At 41.6% G+C, this 19,746-nt stretch overlaps 1 protein-coding gene across 1 annotated transcript; it reads right to left on the reverse strand.

Moving 5' to 3' along the window:
* Positions 1-1,523: 1,523 nt before the first annotated feature.
* LOC136941291 (heparan sulfate glucosamine 3-O-sulfotransferase 6-like) lies at positions 1,524-19,160 on the reverse strand. The gene is made up of 2 exons (XM_067233763.1): positions 18,646-19,160; positions 1,524-3,196 (listed from the first exon to the last, which is right to left on the reverse strand). The coding sequence occupies exons 1-2, from the start codon at positions 19,158-19,160 to the stop codon at positions 2,578-2,580; spliced, it is 1,134 nt and encodes a 377-aa protein (XP_067089864.1). The 3' UTR covers positions 1,524-2,577.
* Between the last annotated feature and the right edge of the window lie 586 nt (positions 19,161-19,746).

Here is a 19,746-nt window from a genome sequence, read left to right on the forward strand (position 1 = left end):
GACATTAAAATGGTATAGTGAGGCCCACTAATATGATGTGGCCAGACGTATAAAAGGAGGGGGACTGTGACAGGAATACTGGGTGGAGGTGATGATGAGTGCCAAGGCAACCGGTTACCCAACATGGGCTGGCCTCAGTATCAGCACTCTTTTACATACTGTACATGCAATCACACACACACATACACACACACACACTACACACATGCACGCACGTGCGCACACACACATCATACTGTACATTGCATACTGTTACGGAACACACACATGTTTAAATGGACAACATTTACATGCAATATTTTTATCAAAATTCAAAATTATATAAAAGGTATTACAAAAAATGTAGCATTGTTTAGAAACTATTTCAGTTTTTCCATTGACTGAAAGACTTGGAATGCAGCACAGTGTATTTCAGTGAAGAAGCGGGTTCCTTTTTTTAAATTGTTCACCTGGAACAGATGTGTGTTCCTCCCGTCTGAGACTAGTGCATGAAAGAGAGAAGTGCTGCTAATTCCAGGGGAAGAAGGGGGGCTTTCTAAGTTAGCTGACATATTTCATAATTAAAGGCCACAGCGCACACAGGGCTCAGACTGCACATGTGGTCTCACTATGTGGAGGAAGAGAGAGAGGGAGAGAGACAGGGAGGGAGACAGGGAGAGAGAGAAAGAGAGAGAGACTTGGTGAGATTTCTCTATTTGCAATTTGAAACTCTCAAGTCTGAACAGTGCAGCAGTCAGAAACAGTATGCTCCATCCATTCATTTTTACTGTGTATATGGCACAGTATGAAAGCAGAGAGAGTCTGCTTCAAGTCTGCATGGGCAAAAGACTCCTGGCGTGTGGTGCCATCTTCACATAACAATTGACTGAACTTAAGTCTACTCCAAAGGTCACAGAGTTCATCAAAGATAAACACTGAAATTACTTAAAACTCAAACGAGCAGACGGTATTAGTTCTACTGGTTATAGGTGTTCTTGGAGTGTGGAAGAGCAGTAGTCTCTCATACAGCAATACAGTATATAACACATTACTGAAACCTAACAGAAAGAGACTGGTGAAAAAAATGCCAGTGGAGGACCTTCATGGTAAAACAACTTCATGGTAAAACAACTAACAAACCACAATTTTCGACACCCCAAACTACTTTGGAAATCTTTTCTCCTCCTGTATAGGTTGTATGGCTCAGCATTTTAATAAAGGACACCCTGGCCAAGAACTAGCGTCTGCTAAATGCATGAATGTAAACTATTTAGTTGGTGCTTGGCTCAAGAATAGGGAGGCCCAAAAGTATTTAATTTGGCAGTTGACTACCGCAACACCTCACCAATTATCGCCTGGGAAAGATAGTTTTCTCTAGTGAGTGGCAGCCTGAAACAGAGAGGTTGACCGTAAGGGTGACGGCCCATGACATTCTTGGGGTGACGCAATTTGGTCATTCAAGTAAAGCTTTTGTAAAAAATCTAAACAACACATCAGTCTTGTTATATACAATAATATTGTTTATTCATCATATACATATTTTCCATGGTTCAACACAGAGAAATTGTATTCAATGTGTGAAATTACCTAGCTGGTATTGTCAGTATATGGATTCTCTCATGTTACATTGACATCCGATAGACTAATGTGTAAATTACATAGACATCAGTTTGGGTCTCACATGATTGTTGTTGGTCTGAGTTACAGTTTCTAAAGAGAGGTATCACTGGTCCTATACAGAATTCCTGCTAACAGCATATTATCATTTTTTAACTTAAAATGTGTCTTGATGATATATAAATTACTCATGACATACAATATAATCTGTCCAGAAAAAAAACATTTTGCTTTTAAAGCAAAATATACCCATGCACCGATATAGTATAAGGTTGTGAAAAGTGTTATATAACCGACAAGGAAGAAACACATTTTTTACACTTGTTTGAGAATTTACATAAAACCTTTCACTGAAAACCATTTTTCTTTCAGGAGGAAATCACTATCAATGACCATGTTCAAGGAAATATCCTCAAACGTCAAAGATAATCAGGTTTTCCTTTGTGATATCAAACATCATTAACTTACTGTAAATTCACATACACTGCAATAAATAAACTATTTACATGTCTTTCACACACACATGCTAATTTGGTTATAGGCATATAATAAATCTACTGTGAACAAGTAGAAAAAGTGAACAAGTCAATAAGGTATGTATTTTTCCCTGCTTAATATAACTGTCACTTTTTTGATCATCCACATTGGGACAACATACAATTTCAATATGGAGGCATAGTATTACCAGTTGCTAAGCTATTTGAGGTGAATGTTTCCTGTACATCTTCTTGGACAAAATGGAAATCGTAGCAGTTTAGTTTCTGCCCTTCGATTCCAGAAAGACCTGATGTCATGGCTGTGGCTCCATGTTCCTCTAGCACCACTGAACGGAAATTTACCCAGGATGATGGCTTCAGTAGCTGACCTACTTCCCTCACATTCTCCTTCCCTGAGAATGCTAGCTGTCTGTCATGCTGACAGGCACCTCATGTAAGAGTTTTCTTTCTTTCGCATTTTAATCTGTTATTATGTCACAAACAGTCACGAGTCCCAGCCAAAGTCCTGTCCAGTAATCTGGTAGAATTGCAGGTTGAACGGCCGGTAAAAGTGCCTGAGCTTTTGCAGTACATCCAGGGGAATCTGGGGGTGGGGGCGCCCCTTGGATTTCCCCAGGCAGCGTGGCCTATTACTGCCCTCTGGCTTTTTAAGGCAAGGGAAGCCCTTAGTCTGGTTGAAATAGAAGTGCTTGTCGCTCACCACCCTTTTCAAACCCAGGAAATCTTGGACACGGCCCATCTCTCCAGCTGGGTCTGACACCAGCCGTTCACCACTGACAAACAGGAAGTGGGAGAGGGGAAAGTGCTGGAGCCAGTTCTCTAGGTGTTTTGCATACAGGCCAATGTGTACGGCACTCCAAGATGTGTCAATGAGGCCTGAAGCGTTTTTAAGGGCCAAGTTTTGGAAGGTGGGCAGGCCTGGGTTCTTCGATAGGGTCTGGGTATAGTCAGACACAGCCCGGGTCACAGGGTCCCTGACGACAACAATGAGCTTGGTCCTGCAGTTCATGGCACACACACGGCGTGGAGCTTCCTTGGTGACAAAGTAGCTGGGGGTCTTCTCCATGGTGATCTGGCCCTCCAGAGTCCTCGGCATGAGGTTTCTGTCAGAGACATAGAGGAACATGAGTCATCTGCACTATGGCAATGTAGCATAATATTTTCACCTGTTGACAAAATGATGTTACACATTAGGCCTGCTTGTTAATATGGTCGGCTATTTCTTTTTACAGCACGTATACTTTCCAGCACAGGTCAAGATTTGAACAAAAATAAAATACACCCCTCAAAGTCCTTTTAGGCCTCCAAAAGAATAATTGCATTGTATACCTAAAAACAACCTCTCTCAAAATACATGCAATTAAAACACCATATAGAATGTTTATGAACCAGGACTGGTCCCTCCCAATCTGGTTTTAAGCCAGGCAAAATGGGAGGCCGCATAGTCAATATGGATCTGATGAGTCAAAGCCACAAAACCACTAGAACCACTTTACAGCAATTTCCTTAAGACTTCCGGCCGTCTCCCCCCTCACTACCCCCCTCACTACCCCCCTCCTATCCCTGCACTGTGGAACGATAACTGTGTTCTACCCTCTGGCTCCTGGAGAACCTAAACAGACCTCGGGTCTCATTTCTAAAGCTTGCGTACGCACAAAACGGGGCTGAAAATGTGCGTACGCCACTTTCCACGCAAAGGTTGTGATTTATAAAAAACAAACTTGACGGGAGAATGTGCGGTCCTCCACGCAAACTCTGACCCTCCCGTAGGCCTACACACATTTTGGAAACAGTTGGAATGGGCGACGCAGATGACCGTACTGTAATCAGACTGCAGAAAGTAAATGTGGGAAGAACGATTACTGGTAATATTTATATATTTTGTTTTCCTCACACCCTTTTTTCCCTCGATTTCATAATTATCATGAAGATTTAATCCAGCAGTATTATTTTAGCTTGTACTGAGCGATAATTGTTCCATAAACACCTTGTACAATCAACTCAAATTTTAAATCAAAATTCAGCGCTGTCTCACCATCATATTGTCCACTACCGGAGTGCAGGAGGGGGAAATGCCCGACTGCATGGAATGCAGATAACATCACATATCCTACCTTTAAATAACTGCAGAATACAGTGTATAACTAAATATATTTATTTAATACTGTGCATATATCATCATATGTCAAAAACTGGAAAAACAGTCGTTAAGCTCCCGTGCAATCGCTACACTCCACGTCATCAGTCCAGACTTTAATAGATTACTGTTCATAACAAAACGCTTTTGTTTTCAAATTGTATCTCGACTCGCGGTATCACTGGCACAGTTGACGCCACTCGCACAGTTTTTGTAATTGGTGATCTACCGGCCACCACATTTTCGGAGTTTTCGGGCTCCACCAATAGGCTAACAGTGTCTGAGGAGTTGTCATGCGCTATGATTCACCGTAAAGAACAATCGCATGCCAGGGTCATGATGAGATACTAGATTAGCATTCATGAGGTGCTTTGCATTGACTATTTATGGTTAAAAATAGGTGTGTTCAGGGCGGGGGACAATGCTGATTCACGTACGCACACTTGTGGGTAATCTGTGATTTATAAAGGGAACATTGCGTACAGGTGTGCGTAGGCACGGTTTTATAAATCAGATTTTTTTGGTGGGATTCTTACTAAAAGTGTGCGCTTACTACACTTTTAGTAAGAATCCTACACACAGTTTTATAAATGAGACTGTACGCCCAAAGGCCTAAAATGGGTACGCCAAAAATAAATCTGATTTATAAAACCGTGCGTACGCACACCTGTAAGCAATGTTTCCTTTATAAATCACAGATTACCCACAAGTGTGCGTACGCCCGTTTCTAACCATAAATGGTCAATGCAAAGCACCTCATGAATGCTAATCCAGTATCAGGAGGGAAAAGAACGAAAAGGCGCAACTTCTCAGACACTGACATTAAAATACTTGTAGGCGAGGTGGAGGAGCGAAAAAACACATTAGGCCACAGCAGTGGGATCACCAATAAATAAAAAAGCAAATGCGGGGTAACAATTTGAAAACAAAAGCGTATCCGTAAACACACGTTTCTTCATGCTGGGTTTGTTACGAATAGTATTAAAGTTTGGACTGATAACGAGGACATATAGTGTAGCAATTGCACGGTAGCTTAACGGCTGTATTTCCAGTTTTTGACATATGATATATGCACAGTATTAAATAAATATATTTAGTTATAGGCTACCAAGGGCGTAACCATGGTTTAGACATGGGGGGGGGGGGGGGTCCAAATGCTACACTGTGTTTAGCAGTTATGGATACAGTTTAGGATATGTGATGTTATCCAGGGATGTAGTGGGGGATAAACGCACGTAAACGTCGTTTACGCACCTCCCGAAATTCGGAAATAGCGTAGATCCACCTTCAAATTGCAGAAATAGCGTTTATGCGCGTTTACGCACATCTAAGTTCCCTGCGCCTCGTATTCTGCCGTTGGAATAATCCGAAATAAATTTGGTGTAATTTTAAAACACCAAAGACTACATTTCATATTGTTTAATATATATACGCTGTAGTCTGAATCATTTCATCTGCGCTGTATGGTCTGTGACCCTCCAATCAATGCGTTGTGGCTGCGGCGGCGACACCAATCAGGATCCACGAAGTATGTTAACACCTACACGTTGTGGATTAGTCTGCCTGTTTGGAATGGATTAATTAGCCATGGATATCAGGCGATTTTTGAAGAGACCATCGAGTGGTTCCACTCCCACAGATGCCCGCAAAAGGCCTCAAGTACAGAGTAAGATCAAGGGTGCTTGACGACCCTGTAAATAAATAAATAAATTCATAGTTTACCCACCTCTATTTTTCCCCCTACACCACTGATGTTATCCTGTATTCCATGCAGTCGGGGCATCTCCTAGCCTGGCTCTGCCCTCCTACGTACTTCCGCTCAATTTGGATTTTGCTTCTGTACTAGATCTGGGATTTCAGTGCATCAGTCGGTTTTCAGAAAAAAAAATTGTAGGTCCAATCAGCGAACAGAGGGAGTGGCTGAGAACGATGACGTTGATGTCGTGCACTAGTTTGAGTTGTAGTTCAGTAATGGCGGCGGAGAAAGATGCGAGCGAAGCTATTCTGCGGTTGTGGCAACGCTGCCGAATATCCATAAGTTAAAACCGGAGCAAGAACAATCCTTGCTGAGTTTTGTTGGTGGCCATGATGTTGTGGCCCTCCTCCCCACAGGGTTCGGGAAAAGTTTGATTTTCCAGCTACGGCAGCTAGCTCCGTGGTGAAGGAGTTGGCTAAGGCGAACGCTAGCGATTGGTTATGGCAGATCAGAGTGGCTCTGGGCAGATCCAATAGTTTTAAACTTCAACAGAGTACCCGCCTTCAAGGAAGTTAACGCTTGTCAATGGAGCGATCCATTGTCATTGGAGCGTTAGGACCAGGCTAGGTATCTCCCCCTCCTGCACTGAATTTTTATTTAAAATTTGAGTTGGATTGTACAAGGTGTTTATGGAACAATTATCACTCAGTACAAGCGCAAATATCACTGCTGGATGTAATCTTCATGATGAAATTGAGTGAAAAAAGCGTGTGTGAGGAAAATAAAATATATAAATACTAGAGAGGATACAATTTCTGGGGAAATTGTAGGGTGTGCTTGCTTGCGTCGGTTGCACAGGGGTCTGTATATTTTATATAAAAATGCATCGGGCCTACTTATTATTTATAAAGATTACATAGATTTAAAAGCATCTTTTTTTTGCTGTGTCTGTGATGTCTTCTCATTTCCCCTGCAAGAGGCAGCTGACAGGCTGAATCAAAACGAATACATTTGGCAGACCGGTGTAAAAATTGACCTAATCTCTATGACTTAAACGTCCTTTTAAGTTGTCCCTTCTCGTGATATTTTCAGGCATTTAGCCTACTCATATTGCATTCATTCATTAATAAAGAACCCCCTTTGAAGATTATTCTACGACTTTACCGGCAGAAGATAGAATCGCGATTCAAACAGTACCATCTGCTAACTGAAAATATGCCCCCCAAAACGTAAATAAGCTTGACATTTATTTAGTGGAAAATCGCTCATTCATAAAAAGCTCAGTGGTAGCGATCATTGTCAGTAACAACGCAAAATGCGATATAGCCCTGTGTGGAGAAGCTGCCCCGGTAAATTGTACTACTACGGTACAGTACTAGACTACTGCTGTGTTCGTCTTGGTAGCGATTGCATTGGTTGAATTGGATTTAACGTTCCGTTGTACGGTTTAAGCTGAAATGAATTATTTTCATGAACAGATTGACAACGTTTAGGCTGTGGCAATGAAGTTCAGGTTAGTAGTTAGATAGACTTTTGATTTAAGTAAGGGGAGTACCGAACATGTTCTGTCGCCGTTTGACTTCCTAAACAGCTGTTTAGTGTACTGTAGATGTTTTTGTACAGTAGTGTGTCTCGCGTAAGCTACAGCGTTGCAGTGAGCTACACTGGTTTGAAACCACAGGTAATGGTAATTTCACCAACAAATCGTTTTCTAATGTCAGAATAAATCCTACAACGAAAATGTATATGTGAGGAATGTTTATTTTAACGATTGAAAACAGATAACGCTACATCATAGACCACTGTAGTATGTGTTGCCCGGGCAACACAGGCTAATGTCATGATGCTAATACTTCAGTGAAATAGTAGACTACTGTTTCCGAAAGTAGATGTACTTCCTTAATAATATCAGCTTATATTGTACATTACACATCACAATTGTGTGTCATATCACAAAGTAAAATGAGTAAATAGTTATCACCCTGGCCTCTTTTCTTGTGGTGTTTCTGCAGCTGCCTTGCAGTAAAGCTATAGTTAGCCTAGCTATCCCCCAAGTTAACAGATGCTAAACGAATGTTCTGGCAAAGGTAGTCACGCGTGTTTTCGTGACGTTAGTGACGCAGTGACGTTAGTAACGTCAGTGACTGTGGCTAGCAAATTAGCCACCGTTAGCTTCACTTTTCGCCACAAAAACTTAACTTAAGCTTAAACCATGCAACGGAACGTAAATTCCAATAGAAGCAACTCAATCGCTACCAAGACGAAACTTTTACATTTACATTTACATTTATTCATTTAGCAGACGCTTTTATCCAAAGCGACTTCCAAGAGAGAGCTTTACAAAGTGCATAACTTTTGACACCTACGTTGTCTATGTAGGCCAAATATTGACTGAGTTTTAGGGGGGCAAAAAGAAATAAAAAAAATAATAATAATAATATATATGTGAGAGAACAAAGGTTGTGCTCTCGCCGAAGGCTTGAGCACACCCAATAATATATATGTGAGAGAACAAAGGTTGTGCTCTCGCCGAAGGCTTGAGCACACCCAATTACCGTTCTTCCCACATTTACTTTCTGCAGTCTGACTACATACGGTCATCTGCATCGCCAATTCCCACTGTCTCCAAAATGTGCGTAGGCCTGCGGATGGGTCAGAGTTTGCGTGGAGGACCGCACATTCTCCCGTCAAGTTTGTTTTGTATAAATCACAACTTTTGCGTGGGAAGTGGCGTACGCACATTTCCAGACCCGTTTTGTGCGTACACAACGTTTATAAATGAGACGACCTTCAATTAGAACACCTGCAGTTGATTGCCTGAGTGACATCAACTGATGATGTGATGCTCTGCCCGAATGCCATGCCAGAACTAGCTCCGCCAATATATAAACATCACATTGTAGTTAATGGCTGTGCATTGAGGGAGATCTATCTATAATTACTAGTTTGTTTTACAATTATGAAAACTAACCCAGAATAACTGTAATCAAGTAGGGTGCTAACATGAACCACATCTAAATGCTGCGTTAATTTATTTTCATTTCAACTGCACTATACAACTGGTAACTGATACCACATCCTGTCTGTCCCAGTCCTTCTCAAGATCAATGAGTCTGGCTCTCCATGCCAGTGGTGCTAAACAGATCTTAGCTAATGGAGGTGTTAATGTTTGGTAGAAACCAAATCAGCTTTTTGTGACTTATGGGGGTCACCCTCCCTCAGACGTGAAGTTTGTCACAGCTGTAATTGACCAGAAGTTCTCCCTGCCTTACTCATAAATAGTTAATGCCATGTGGCTTTCAGCAGTTCTCCCTGCCTCATCTCTGCCTCATAACTAGGCAAACTAAATGACTAAATGAAAATGTAATCTCTGTCTCAGTGTCCTCTGTAATTACATGAATGAGTTAAAAAACACGATTTTATGACATGAAAAGCTTGTGTTTTAAAAAGTTTTCACAAGTGGAAAGTTGTTAAACCAAAGGACGTAGGTTCTTCTTTTAAGAACCGTCGGTAAATTTGATTCTGTAGCCCTACAGTATATTGATAAGTTCAAAATGTGTTATATTGGCATGACTGACCCAATTTCATAGCAACAACTTGTTCATGAGCTAAAAAAAAACACAACACAAGGTCCACGTTCCCCTCTTCTACAACAGCATGTGCCCCAGGAAACAACTCAGAGCAGGCTTGTTTTGCTGACAGGGCACTCAAACTTGAAATTCGCAACTGTGTACAGGAAGAGGTTCTTTGTTCTTATTGAGGTGATGTGCTACTGATTATATGAGTAATATGTAGTAACCAATCTAGGTCAAAGCATAGCCTACCCCCCACAGGTCAGGATGTTGTGAGATTTTTATGGCTGGAGCCAAGCAAGCCTACTTGACTGCACTAAACCTGTGTTTCACATTTAACTGTTATACCTCCTTTTCATCACTGTAGATATTTGCAACACTACATGAAGATGCATAACATCAACTGCTCTTTCTCAAACTACAGTTCCATGAGCAAGAGCAATAACCATACTCTTTCAGATCTCTTCTTCTAGAAAGTGGAAGATTCTTTTTTTTACTTTTGAGAAGAACCGTGTAGTGCTCGTATCTGCAGGAGTCTGACTCTGTGGGAAGTACAGTCTTCTGTGAGATCTAATTAAAGAGGCGACTGAAAATCAGGCTTGTAAAAGGGGCAGGGGAACAAACAACAAGCTGGAGAAAGAAAAAGAAATTTCCCAGCAGGAATTTGCACAAAGGCTGCCTGAAACAGCCTAAGGGGAACGGAGAGCCTGTCAGGCTGACTTAGTGGGAAAACACTTTTTTTTCTTTCTTAAAAACATGAAAAGTAATTTTACATTGACAATGGAAGGATTTGTAGTGCGAAACCATTAATGTGTACAATAGGTAAGATGCTACTTTATAGAGACCTTAGTACGGGGAAGTCATTGCGAGTTAGCTACTGCATGAGTGAGCGAGCACACCAACAGTTCACACCAACACTGATGTATCAATTTCAGTCAGTAACTGACATATTGAAACACAGACAATATAGACTTAAAACAATATTTGGGTGAATAGAGCGCCATGACCCACCATGCAGATGTCCTGTCTACCCGGGTCTGTGTCTTAAGGGGACAGCTTAGTTGACAAGTCAGAGACGAGGGCCCCAGCCATGGCGCCAGAGTGTAATGGCCGCCCAGACGTGTACAGTACAGGCTTGACTATGGCCTCAGGATGGGTTGTGTGATAGAGCACCAGCACTAGCCAAGTAACAATCAGCATTCCTCAATAGTCAGAGAACTGAACCCACAGAAGTGAAGCTATGGAAGCAGATTTAGCTGGGTAGCTGTTGTCCCATGTTTGGAATGACACTTACGTTCTTCACCCCTGCAATCCCCCTTCTGAAGTCTCTCATCAGTGCCGAGTCAAACACTGGGACTGTGTTTTGTCAGACTTCAGACTTGAAAGCAGATAGCCCACAGTGTGGGTACCAGACTAGATTTCCTACACCCATCCAACCCTCCAAACCAAAACAGGAAACGGAAGTGGTACGATAGGATCTCCATGGGCAACCACAGGAGTGACAAGGATGCTGGCACCACCCACAGATTCAAAAGCTGTTCCTGTGCATGATACTTTTGAAAGTTGTGACTGATTATTCCCTTAGCAGTGGGTCTGTAGTGCACTGGACACTGCAGTGGAAGGCTGATACCATGGGCACTGTTTGTGTGTGTGCTGGTCCCTCTTTATTGAGACTAGTGCACAGTGCCCATGATGCAGTTGGTGATGAAAGATGAAACACACAATTACAGTAAGTACAGTAAGCACAATGAGGTGTGAGACCCATCAAGCAGAGACTCCAGCCAGCAACTCCAGATTTTAGCATATGAAAGGTGGGGGCAGGGTAACACCCAGCCTTACAATTTCATTGTGAATTACAGCCTCTGATACAGCCTCCTAATGCATGTGCTAATGAAGTGTATGGTGCGAGGTGAGCATGGTTCTCAACATTATTGTGGGAAACTCATTGCTCTAAAATCCAATTTAAAAAAATACACAGATACATACATACCCAGACATACACACACACACAGATATTCCTGACATTATTAGAGAGATGAAACACAACAGGCTAATTACCGACTATCGTAAAAGTGACAAGATTCCCAAGAAGACATTTTGAAGGACCAGTAATGGATTCAACATTTAGAAGCATGGAAGATGTACAATTTCTTTTCAAACTATAGTAATACTGAGGAGGCTATTTGTCAAAAGCATGTTAGTGATATACTCACCAAATCTAATTTCTCTTCAGAAACTGTTGCTGCCTGCTGATATAATTAGTTATATTACTCTCAATATAGAACTAATTTAAAACTTTGAACAGTGAGTATGCGTGACAAATCAGTTGGCCTTCCTATTTAATGGTTAATTGCAATGTTTCAATTGAACATTTGTAATTTTTAACCTAACATTATTCTTGTGGGTATGGCAGGGCAACCAAGCATGAAAACGAAGCATTCGAAGCATTACATTTTGGCTTGGTGAAGTCAGGTTATTATTTCTATTCACTGACATGCGTCTTTTACAACTTATTCCTATAGAACCCCACAAAATGGCCAGACTGAAATTTCTGTTTTTTATTGGCTCCACAATGGACCACAATGCACCTCAAATTATTATAATTCCCACCATATGGGGTGTGAGTATACCCTGGCACTACAGCAGCCAGAAAGCCCAACCCCAAGTGGGGTTACACTTTAAAACACAGTGCAGCTGAACACCACAGCCAAACCACTTCCTGGTCTGTAAAATCACTCAACGCGTTTGGGTCACACTTTTGCCTGATGGCTGAAGGCAAGACGCCAGAGAGAATGAGGTGTGTGAAAAATCACCTTTACCTTTAGGAAATCAGATTTGCGTGTAAAGGTGTATTTACTATTCTCTATGTTGTATTAGGATTGTCTGTAAAGGCTTGAAAACTAGCAGGAATACTACAATGGTAAAATAAATCAAATCCAGTACAGGTCTGGCACTAAAACCAGAGAAAAATTCCTCAATTGACTGCAATAAATAATGTATGTGGAATAACTGTGAATCTGGGAACACAGAGAATTTCCTATTTACAGAATGAAATGTATTCATGTTTGTCATACAGTGTCAGCATTCTTGCTGATCAATCTGCAGTTATGTTGATGAATAGGGCAGAAATTAATCTTGTCTGATCAATATTCTGTCATCCAGATCAATGTTTTTAATTCAGTTCTTGCTTTTCAAAATGAATATATTATCAGAGATTGGAGAGATAAAACAAGAGGAGTAGGAGAAAAGGAAGAGGGGAAATCAGGGACCCTTCTCGGGCAACGCAGTCCTGCTCACTAATAATTGATTATAACAATGTTGGTTATTTTCTAACTGTACATCCTTCATCATACCAGATTCCAGCACATTCACCTGTTGTTCTAATTTCCTTAATGTCACTAAAATCATTGTTTTTTTAAGAGTCTATCTTTCTAGTAGTATTGATATCTGCCTGTGCACTTCTGAAGCTGCCCTGACAAGATTTACATTGATGTTTAATTGCAATCCGATTGACTGAGGCCTTTGGTGTCAGGGGTGAAGGTCAGCCAATTGACAAGCTGTCAAAATCCTAGCAACAGGACTTGGTGATCTGGCATGGTTTTTCCTCAAATAAAGCATCAATGATCTTTCCATTAATCATGGTGTGTGTTTTATCATACATTTTCAGTAGCAACCTGGTCACAGTGTGTTGAAATAATGACTTATGCCATAACTCCAAGTATGAGAATATTGTTTAAATAATTTACCATGACATACTCCAGGAATCAAAATAATTGCAAAACAGCTTCAGGCCTATTTCTAATTTTGTATTCAGGACTAGTATAAGTAGAAGTGTCCCATGGTGCTTTGCAGCTGCCTCACAGCAAGAAGGTCCTGGGTTTGATTCCTGCATGTGGCATGTTCTCCTCAGGCCTATCGGTGTGTGTATGTGAAGAATAAACATTTCTTCCTCTGAAAGTAAAGATTTAAATTGAACATCTGATACAGAAGTCAGAAACCGTGAGGGACAAAATAATATCACATAGGCAAATATATGTTTGTTTGTTGTGACATGTCATCGCTCTCTCAATGACGTCGCCATCTCTCAAGGAAAGATTCTGTGTTGACATGTACTGTAAATGTACAGCTATGAAAAAAAATAAGAGACCACTGCACCTTTTTTTCCTTTAAAAAAAAGTTGAGAAGGACATTTTTTTATGTGTGGAACAGAAGGGTAAAAGGTGAAAAAGGTGCAGTGGTCTCTTATTATTTTCAAGAGCTGTATATACACTGTATGAAATGTCCACGAGAGAATACAAGGATTACTGTAGATAAATAAAATTCTTGCTGTGATTTGAGAGATGGTTGGGGAGGTTTTGTTGGAGCAAAAGGCTATTACTGTACAGTAAGTTGAAAGAGGCCACATCAGAATCAGAATTCGGTTTATTCGCCATGTATGTTATACAAATACGGAATTTACTGTGGCAGGGAGGTGCAAACACTAAACATATACAAATCTTAAATTAAGTAAAGGTACAGAAGTTTAACTATTCCTAAGAACTAAACAATCTAAGAATAAAACAATTTTAATATAAAATAAAATGTATATAAAAATAAGAGTAAGAATAAGAATGAGCATCATGAGTGGTCAACATAGTGCAATAACGCAATCAGATACTGGGTTAAATAATGAATGAATGTCAATGGGAGTCCTTGGCCTTGTTGAAGAGGCCAGTAGCAGATGGAAAGAAACTGTTCTTATGGCGTGAGGTTTTGGTCCTGATGGACCGTAGCCTTCTGCCGGAGGGGAGTAGCTGGAACAGGGAGTGGCCAGGGTGGGAGGAGTTGGACACAATCTTCCTCGCTCGCCTCAGGGTCCTCGAGGTGTGCAGGTCCTCGAGGGTAGGCAGATTGCAGCCGATCAACTTCTCAGCAGTGCAGATGATACGCTGCAGTCTGCTCTTGTCCTTGGCAGTGGCAGCAGCATACCAGACGGTGATGGAAGAGGTGAGGATGGACTCAATGATGGCTGTGTAGAAGTGCACCATCATTGTCTTTGGCAGGTTGAATTTCTTCAGCTGCCGTAGGAAGTACATCCTCTGTTGTGCTTTCTTGGTGAGGGAGCTGATGTTCCCACTTGAGGTCCTGGGAGAGGATAGTGCCCAGGAAGCGGAAGGACTCCACAGTGTTGACTGGGGAGTCGCACAGGGTGATGGGGGTGAGTGGGGCTGTATTCTTCCTGAAGTCCACAACCATCTCCACTGTTTTAAGAGCTTTGAGCTCTAAGTTGTTCTGGCTGCACCAAGTCACCAGGTTGTCAGCTTCCCACCTATAATCAGACTCTTCCCTGTCAGAGATGAGCCCAATGAAGGTGGTGTCGTCCGCAAACTTCAGAAGTTTGACAGACGGATGACTGGAGGTGCAACTGTTGGTGTACAGGGAGAAGAGCAGAGGGGAAAGGACGCAGCCCTTAGGAGATCCGGTGCTGATGGACCGGGAGTCAGAGACTTGTGTTCCCAGCTTAACGCACTGCTTCCTGTGAGACAGGAAATCTGTGATCCACCTGCAGGTGGAGTCGGCACGATCAGCTGGGAAAGCTTGTCCTGAAGCAGGGCGGGGATGATGGTGTTGAAGGCAGAGCTGAAATCCACAAACAGCATCCTGGCGTAGGATGCTGGGGAGTCCAGGTGCTGTAGGGTGAAGTGGAGGGCCATGTTAACGGCGTCATCCACCGACCTGTTGGCTCTGTAGGCAAACTGCAGTGGGTCCAGGAAAGGGTCGGTGATGGATTTGAGGTGTGCCAGCACAAGGCGCTCAAAAGACTTCATAACCACAGAGGTCAGGGCGACGGGTCTGTAGTCATTGAGTCCTGTTGGCCTTGGCTTTTTGCTTTGTTTACCATTTTACTTATGTATGATGATTAGGTACCCTTAGGTATTAAGTAACCTAATTGCATAGACACAAGGGCAGTATAATTGTAATGTTCTGCATTGTTGAGCAATGTCAATGTCCTTTTTTGAAATTAGTTTTTTTTTTTATCTGCAAAAATAGATAACACTTCTATAACTGAGAAAAATGAATGAGACTACTATAACTCATTGGAACCTGACCGAGAAAGACACAAGTTCCTTTAACCCATACTGTGGTGACAAAACACAACAAGCTGTGCCATTGTGCGATGAAAACCTGTGGTTTTCCTGTGCTGTCTGGTGTGGTGGCTCTCATGAACCCATATGAAAAGCTTCATTCCTAAGTCGACTTAAACCCAGGAAACAACACAGAAAATAGTTAAATCCCCTTTTTGATTTGGACAGGGTTTCTGTGGGTTTCCCTTAACTCTGTTAAGAGCTCATATGCACACATGTAGACGAACAGAAAAGGGAGGGAGAGTGGGAGAAAGAAGAAATGGGACAACAGATATAATAGCAAGAGGACATCAGAGCTGAGAAGACAGTGTTTGTTTCACAGCCAGTGCCATTGGAACAGTCCACACATCTCCAATTTACTGTGTGTGAAGTCTGTGCACATGGGATCTGGGTCTCTCACCCTTGACGGAACAACATTTTTACGTGAGAGGGCACGTCTCTTCCTATCCCATGAAAAACAGACTCAGTTAAAACTGAAGCTAAATACTGTTCTGATTAGAAGCTATTTACAGTCAAAAGCCTTATTTTTACAGTGACTTGGCAATTGACCAATACGAAACATGAGGCTTACAGTAATATGAAAGTTATGTACAAGTTAGTAATGCAGCAGTCAGAAAGCATTTTGTTTTTGTGTAGGCAGACTCACCACCATTTACTAGAATGCCATCAGAAATTCAGAAGAGCAGGAAACTGACACACTGGAGAGGAGGCACACAACAACAACCTGGCACTGTAATGACATGCAAAAGTAAGGGTCTCTCTTGTGTCTGTGTGTGTACGTGTGTGTGTGTGTGTGTGCGTGTGTGTGTGTGTGTGTGCATGTGTGTGTGTGTGTGTGTGTGTGTGCATGTGTGTGTGTGTGTGTGTGTGTGTGTGTGTGTGATAGAAAGATACAGACAGGTGAGAGAGAAAGACGGGAAGTCTGTGTGAGGTCCTCCCTGGTAACAGAGTGAGTCAAGAAGAAAGAGGTCAGGTGTGCTCTCCTGTGAGGTGTGTTTCCCTGACAGTGACTCAAGGGAGAGGGCCATGAAGGTTCCACATGGATGGGCTCGTCCAGGCACCTAACTGTCACTTTCTGTCACCTTTTTGTGTTACTTCGAATAGATCCAAACAAAACAGATTCCCCACAACATCTTTTTGTCCCTTCATAGTTCCTTCATTGTATTCCGGTATACATGAATCAACCATTAATACTGAACTTGTAGTTGTCTTCCTGTATCTATTTGTTCAATGATTAAGAGATGCTTGTAAACATCACAATGCTACATTTGTGTGATTGTGTTGATGTAATGTAGGCTGCAGTACGTGTGTATGGAGTCAGTTTCTGAGACCTGCTTGGCAGCTTGGCAATTAAAGCACATCTAGTACACAACCCTACCCAGCCCTGGGCCCTGCCCCCTGAAAAACAGGTCTGCCATAGGCATTTCCACATAAACACTTCATCCACCATTCTGAAAGAGGGTAAGAGAAAGAGACACAGTGAAGGAACAAGAGAGAGAGGTATATGGGGTTAAAGAGAACAACAGCAACAGAAGTGAGAGAAGACACAGAGAAAGAGACAGAGGGAAGAAAGGGGAGGAGAGGAAAATGGAGAGGAGAGAGCGTGTGGAGCAAAAGTGAGAGATTAAGAATGGAATAGAGGAAGAAGAGAAGGAGGACAAGTCTAGCACCAGCAGCGGGCTAAAATTATCAGTGGCAAAAATGTTTCCATGTGTCCTTATGTTTGAAGTTAACTTAAAACACTGCAAAAAAAGATTGAGAAAAAAGGCAGAACATATGACATTACAGTTAAGAATACCTTTCCCTCTTATTCATATTTAAACTTGATTTAATAGTTAAAATAAAAGTTGCATTATTTACTTCAAGAGCTCTCCCCATGTTGTTTCTCAAGCAACAGTATATTGTTCACAGATTAAAAAAGGCCTATCTATTCAGTCTTTTCTATAGTTTCAAAGCTCTGTAATGTAAGCTATAAGCTTGTGAAAGATATGTTCATGACTTTCCTTAAAAAATTAGACATAGTGTCCCTTGCCATGTCATTAGGTTTGATAACCTCATAGGCAAAACCACACTGTCTAGATGCTTCCAGACCATCTGGAGATGATCAGCACGTACTCAAGCCCTTCACTTAGACCTTTTATTAGCCTTCATTGCAACTAAATAACCGTTCTGGTCAAATAATTTTATCCATCAAGCCCTAATACTGGAACAGTTCCCTAGGCCTATGTCCCTGAATAAGAATATTATATGCCACAATTTATCATGTCAATGTCCCTATAAACATTTACATTAATTGATCTGAATTAGTTCTTACCAGCTTATATGTTTTATTATATTACAAGGTAAAATCCAACTGTCTTAGTCCTCTTATGGTGAGCATTATTTTAAATAAGTAGCCATGAATTGAATGCTAATGTGTGATAAAAAAGAAAAAAAGAAATTGGCCTGCAAGTTTTTGAAAAGGCTGTCGTGATGATGAACTGGCCCTTTGGGACAAGGACCATCACCCGTTTCTTAACAGGAGAGTGGTTTTCCCTTATAGGTCAACAGACTCATCTCAACCGTCATCCTCTGCCGATTCATCATCCCGCTGTGACTGGGCTGTCCACAGCTGCATGTGCCTCTAAGCAGTAGGCTGGTGAGCATCTTTAATGACATTTTGCAACTCTCGCCTAAATCAACGAGTTAGGCTATATGTCTTGAAACGTAATTTTACCTATTGTAGAGTGAATTCGGGTAATCTGGGACATTGGGTAATGTGGGACACCTAAAGCGTTTTCTTCCCTGCTATGACAATGTTCAGTCCACAGAACTTTGACTCTAGGTTTATCATGGATCTTATGACTGAAATCACAAAATGTGATTGGTGTGGTGTCACAGAAAGGGTCAGGGCACTAGTTAATCAGGAAGCTCCGATGAGAAAATGTATGCAAAAAATGTCCCAGATTACCCGAATTCACCCGACCTGCATTTAACGTAAACATTTTATCAATAGGCATTTTGGTCGATATTTCGGTCTTACCTGTACCATTCGAGTCCTTTATCGAAAAATCTGTCAAAAAAGTGAGGTTCCGCGCCAACAGCTCTCAAGTCCGGGTGAATACGGAGGAACTCCAGCAGAGCGCGCGTTCCACCTTTTTTCACACCAATAATGATGGCTTGAGGGAACTTTTTACTGCCAAATGTGTTGGACACGGGGATACCGTCTGACATTTGCCGTCCGACTCCTTCCACCTGTTTGACGGCAACGGTTAAAGCGGTTCTAGTTGAAAGGACTGTACTGTTCCATCGAGTCGGTGTTTCGGGGAGTTGACTGAGATGCTCTGATGGTCGCAGGTTGTCATCAATAACATCCATGACATTATAGTGCCGGTTTAGAAATTGTCTGTCATAAACTGGTCTTGGCGCCGAGTCACAAAATTCGGTTAGACAGTAGAAAAAGTAGGTAAAAATTACGATCATGGTAAAACACACTGACACTTTGGACAGCGCCTTTCCAAAGTTGAACCTAGTTTTACATACACTACATGATCCCATGAGTTGTTCTTCTCGTCTATCCTCAAAAAACAAAACGTTGACACCATGCTTCTTTTTCCAACATCGAGTCAATTAATTATTTCTAAGACTGTTGAAGAAAGGTAAATTTAAAATGTGTGTAATTGCAGATAGCTTGTCATTAAACTAGACTTTCTACATAATGTTGTCAAACGTCACGTATAAGAGATGTGAAGAAAAACGTATCTATACTCATTGCAGTCAAACATTTGTCATTCATCGTTGTGAAGTCAATTAACCTGCCTTTGAGTTTTGCAGGCTGTTCACTGCCTTGCCCTGGACTCAAGTCTGGTCTGGTGATCACATATTCAACATTTCCTCCCTTCTCCCCTTCAAAGACATGCACGCCCTTTTTAGAAGTCTCCACCCTTCCCTTAAGGAGCACAGAATAACATTCCCCATGAGACAAATACAGAAATGGAAGATCAAAAAGTTAATTGTTTCTTTTATTTTGAATGTACAACCGTGGCCAAAAGTATTGGGAGCGACATACATTTTGTCTTTGCAAAGCTTGCTGGGCCTTGGCATAAAATGACTGCTAACATAATTTCAGTAAGTCATATCATCA

This window comes from Osmerus mordax, chromosome 3, assembly GCF_038355195.1.
Source record: "Osmerus mordax isolate fOsmMor3 chromosome 3, fOsmMor3.pri, whole genome shotgun sequence".
NCBI classification, from domain to species: domain Eukaryota; kingdom Metazoa; phylum Chordata; class Actinopteri; order Osmeriformes; family Osmeridae; genus Osmerus; species Osmerus mordax.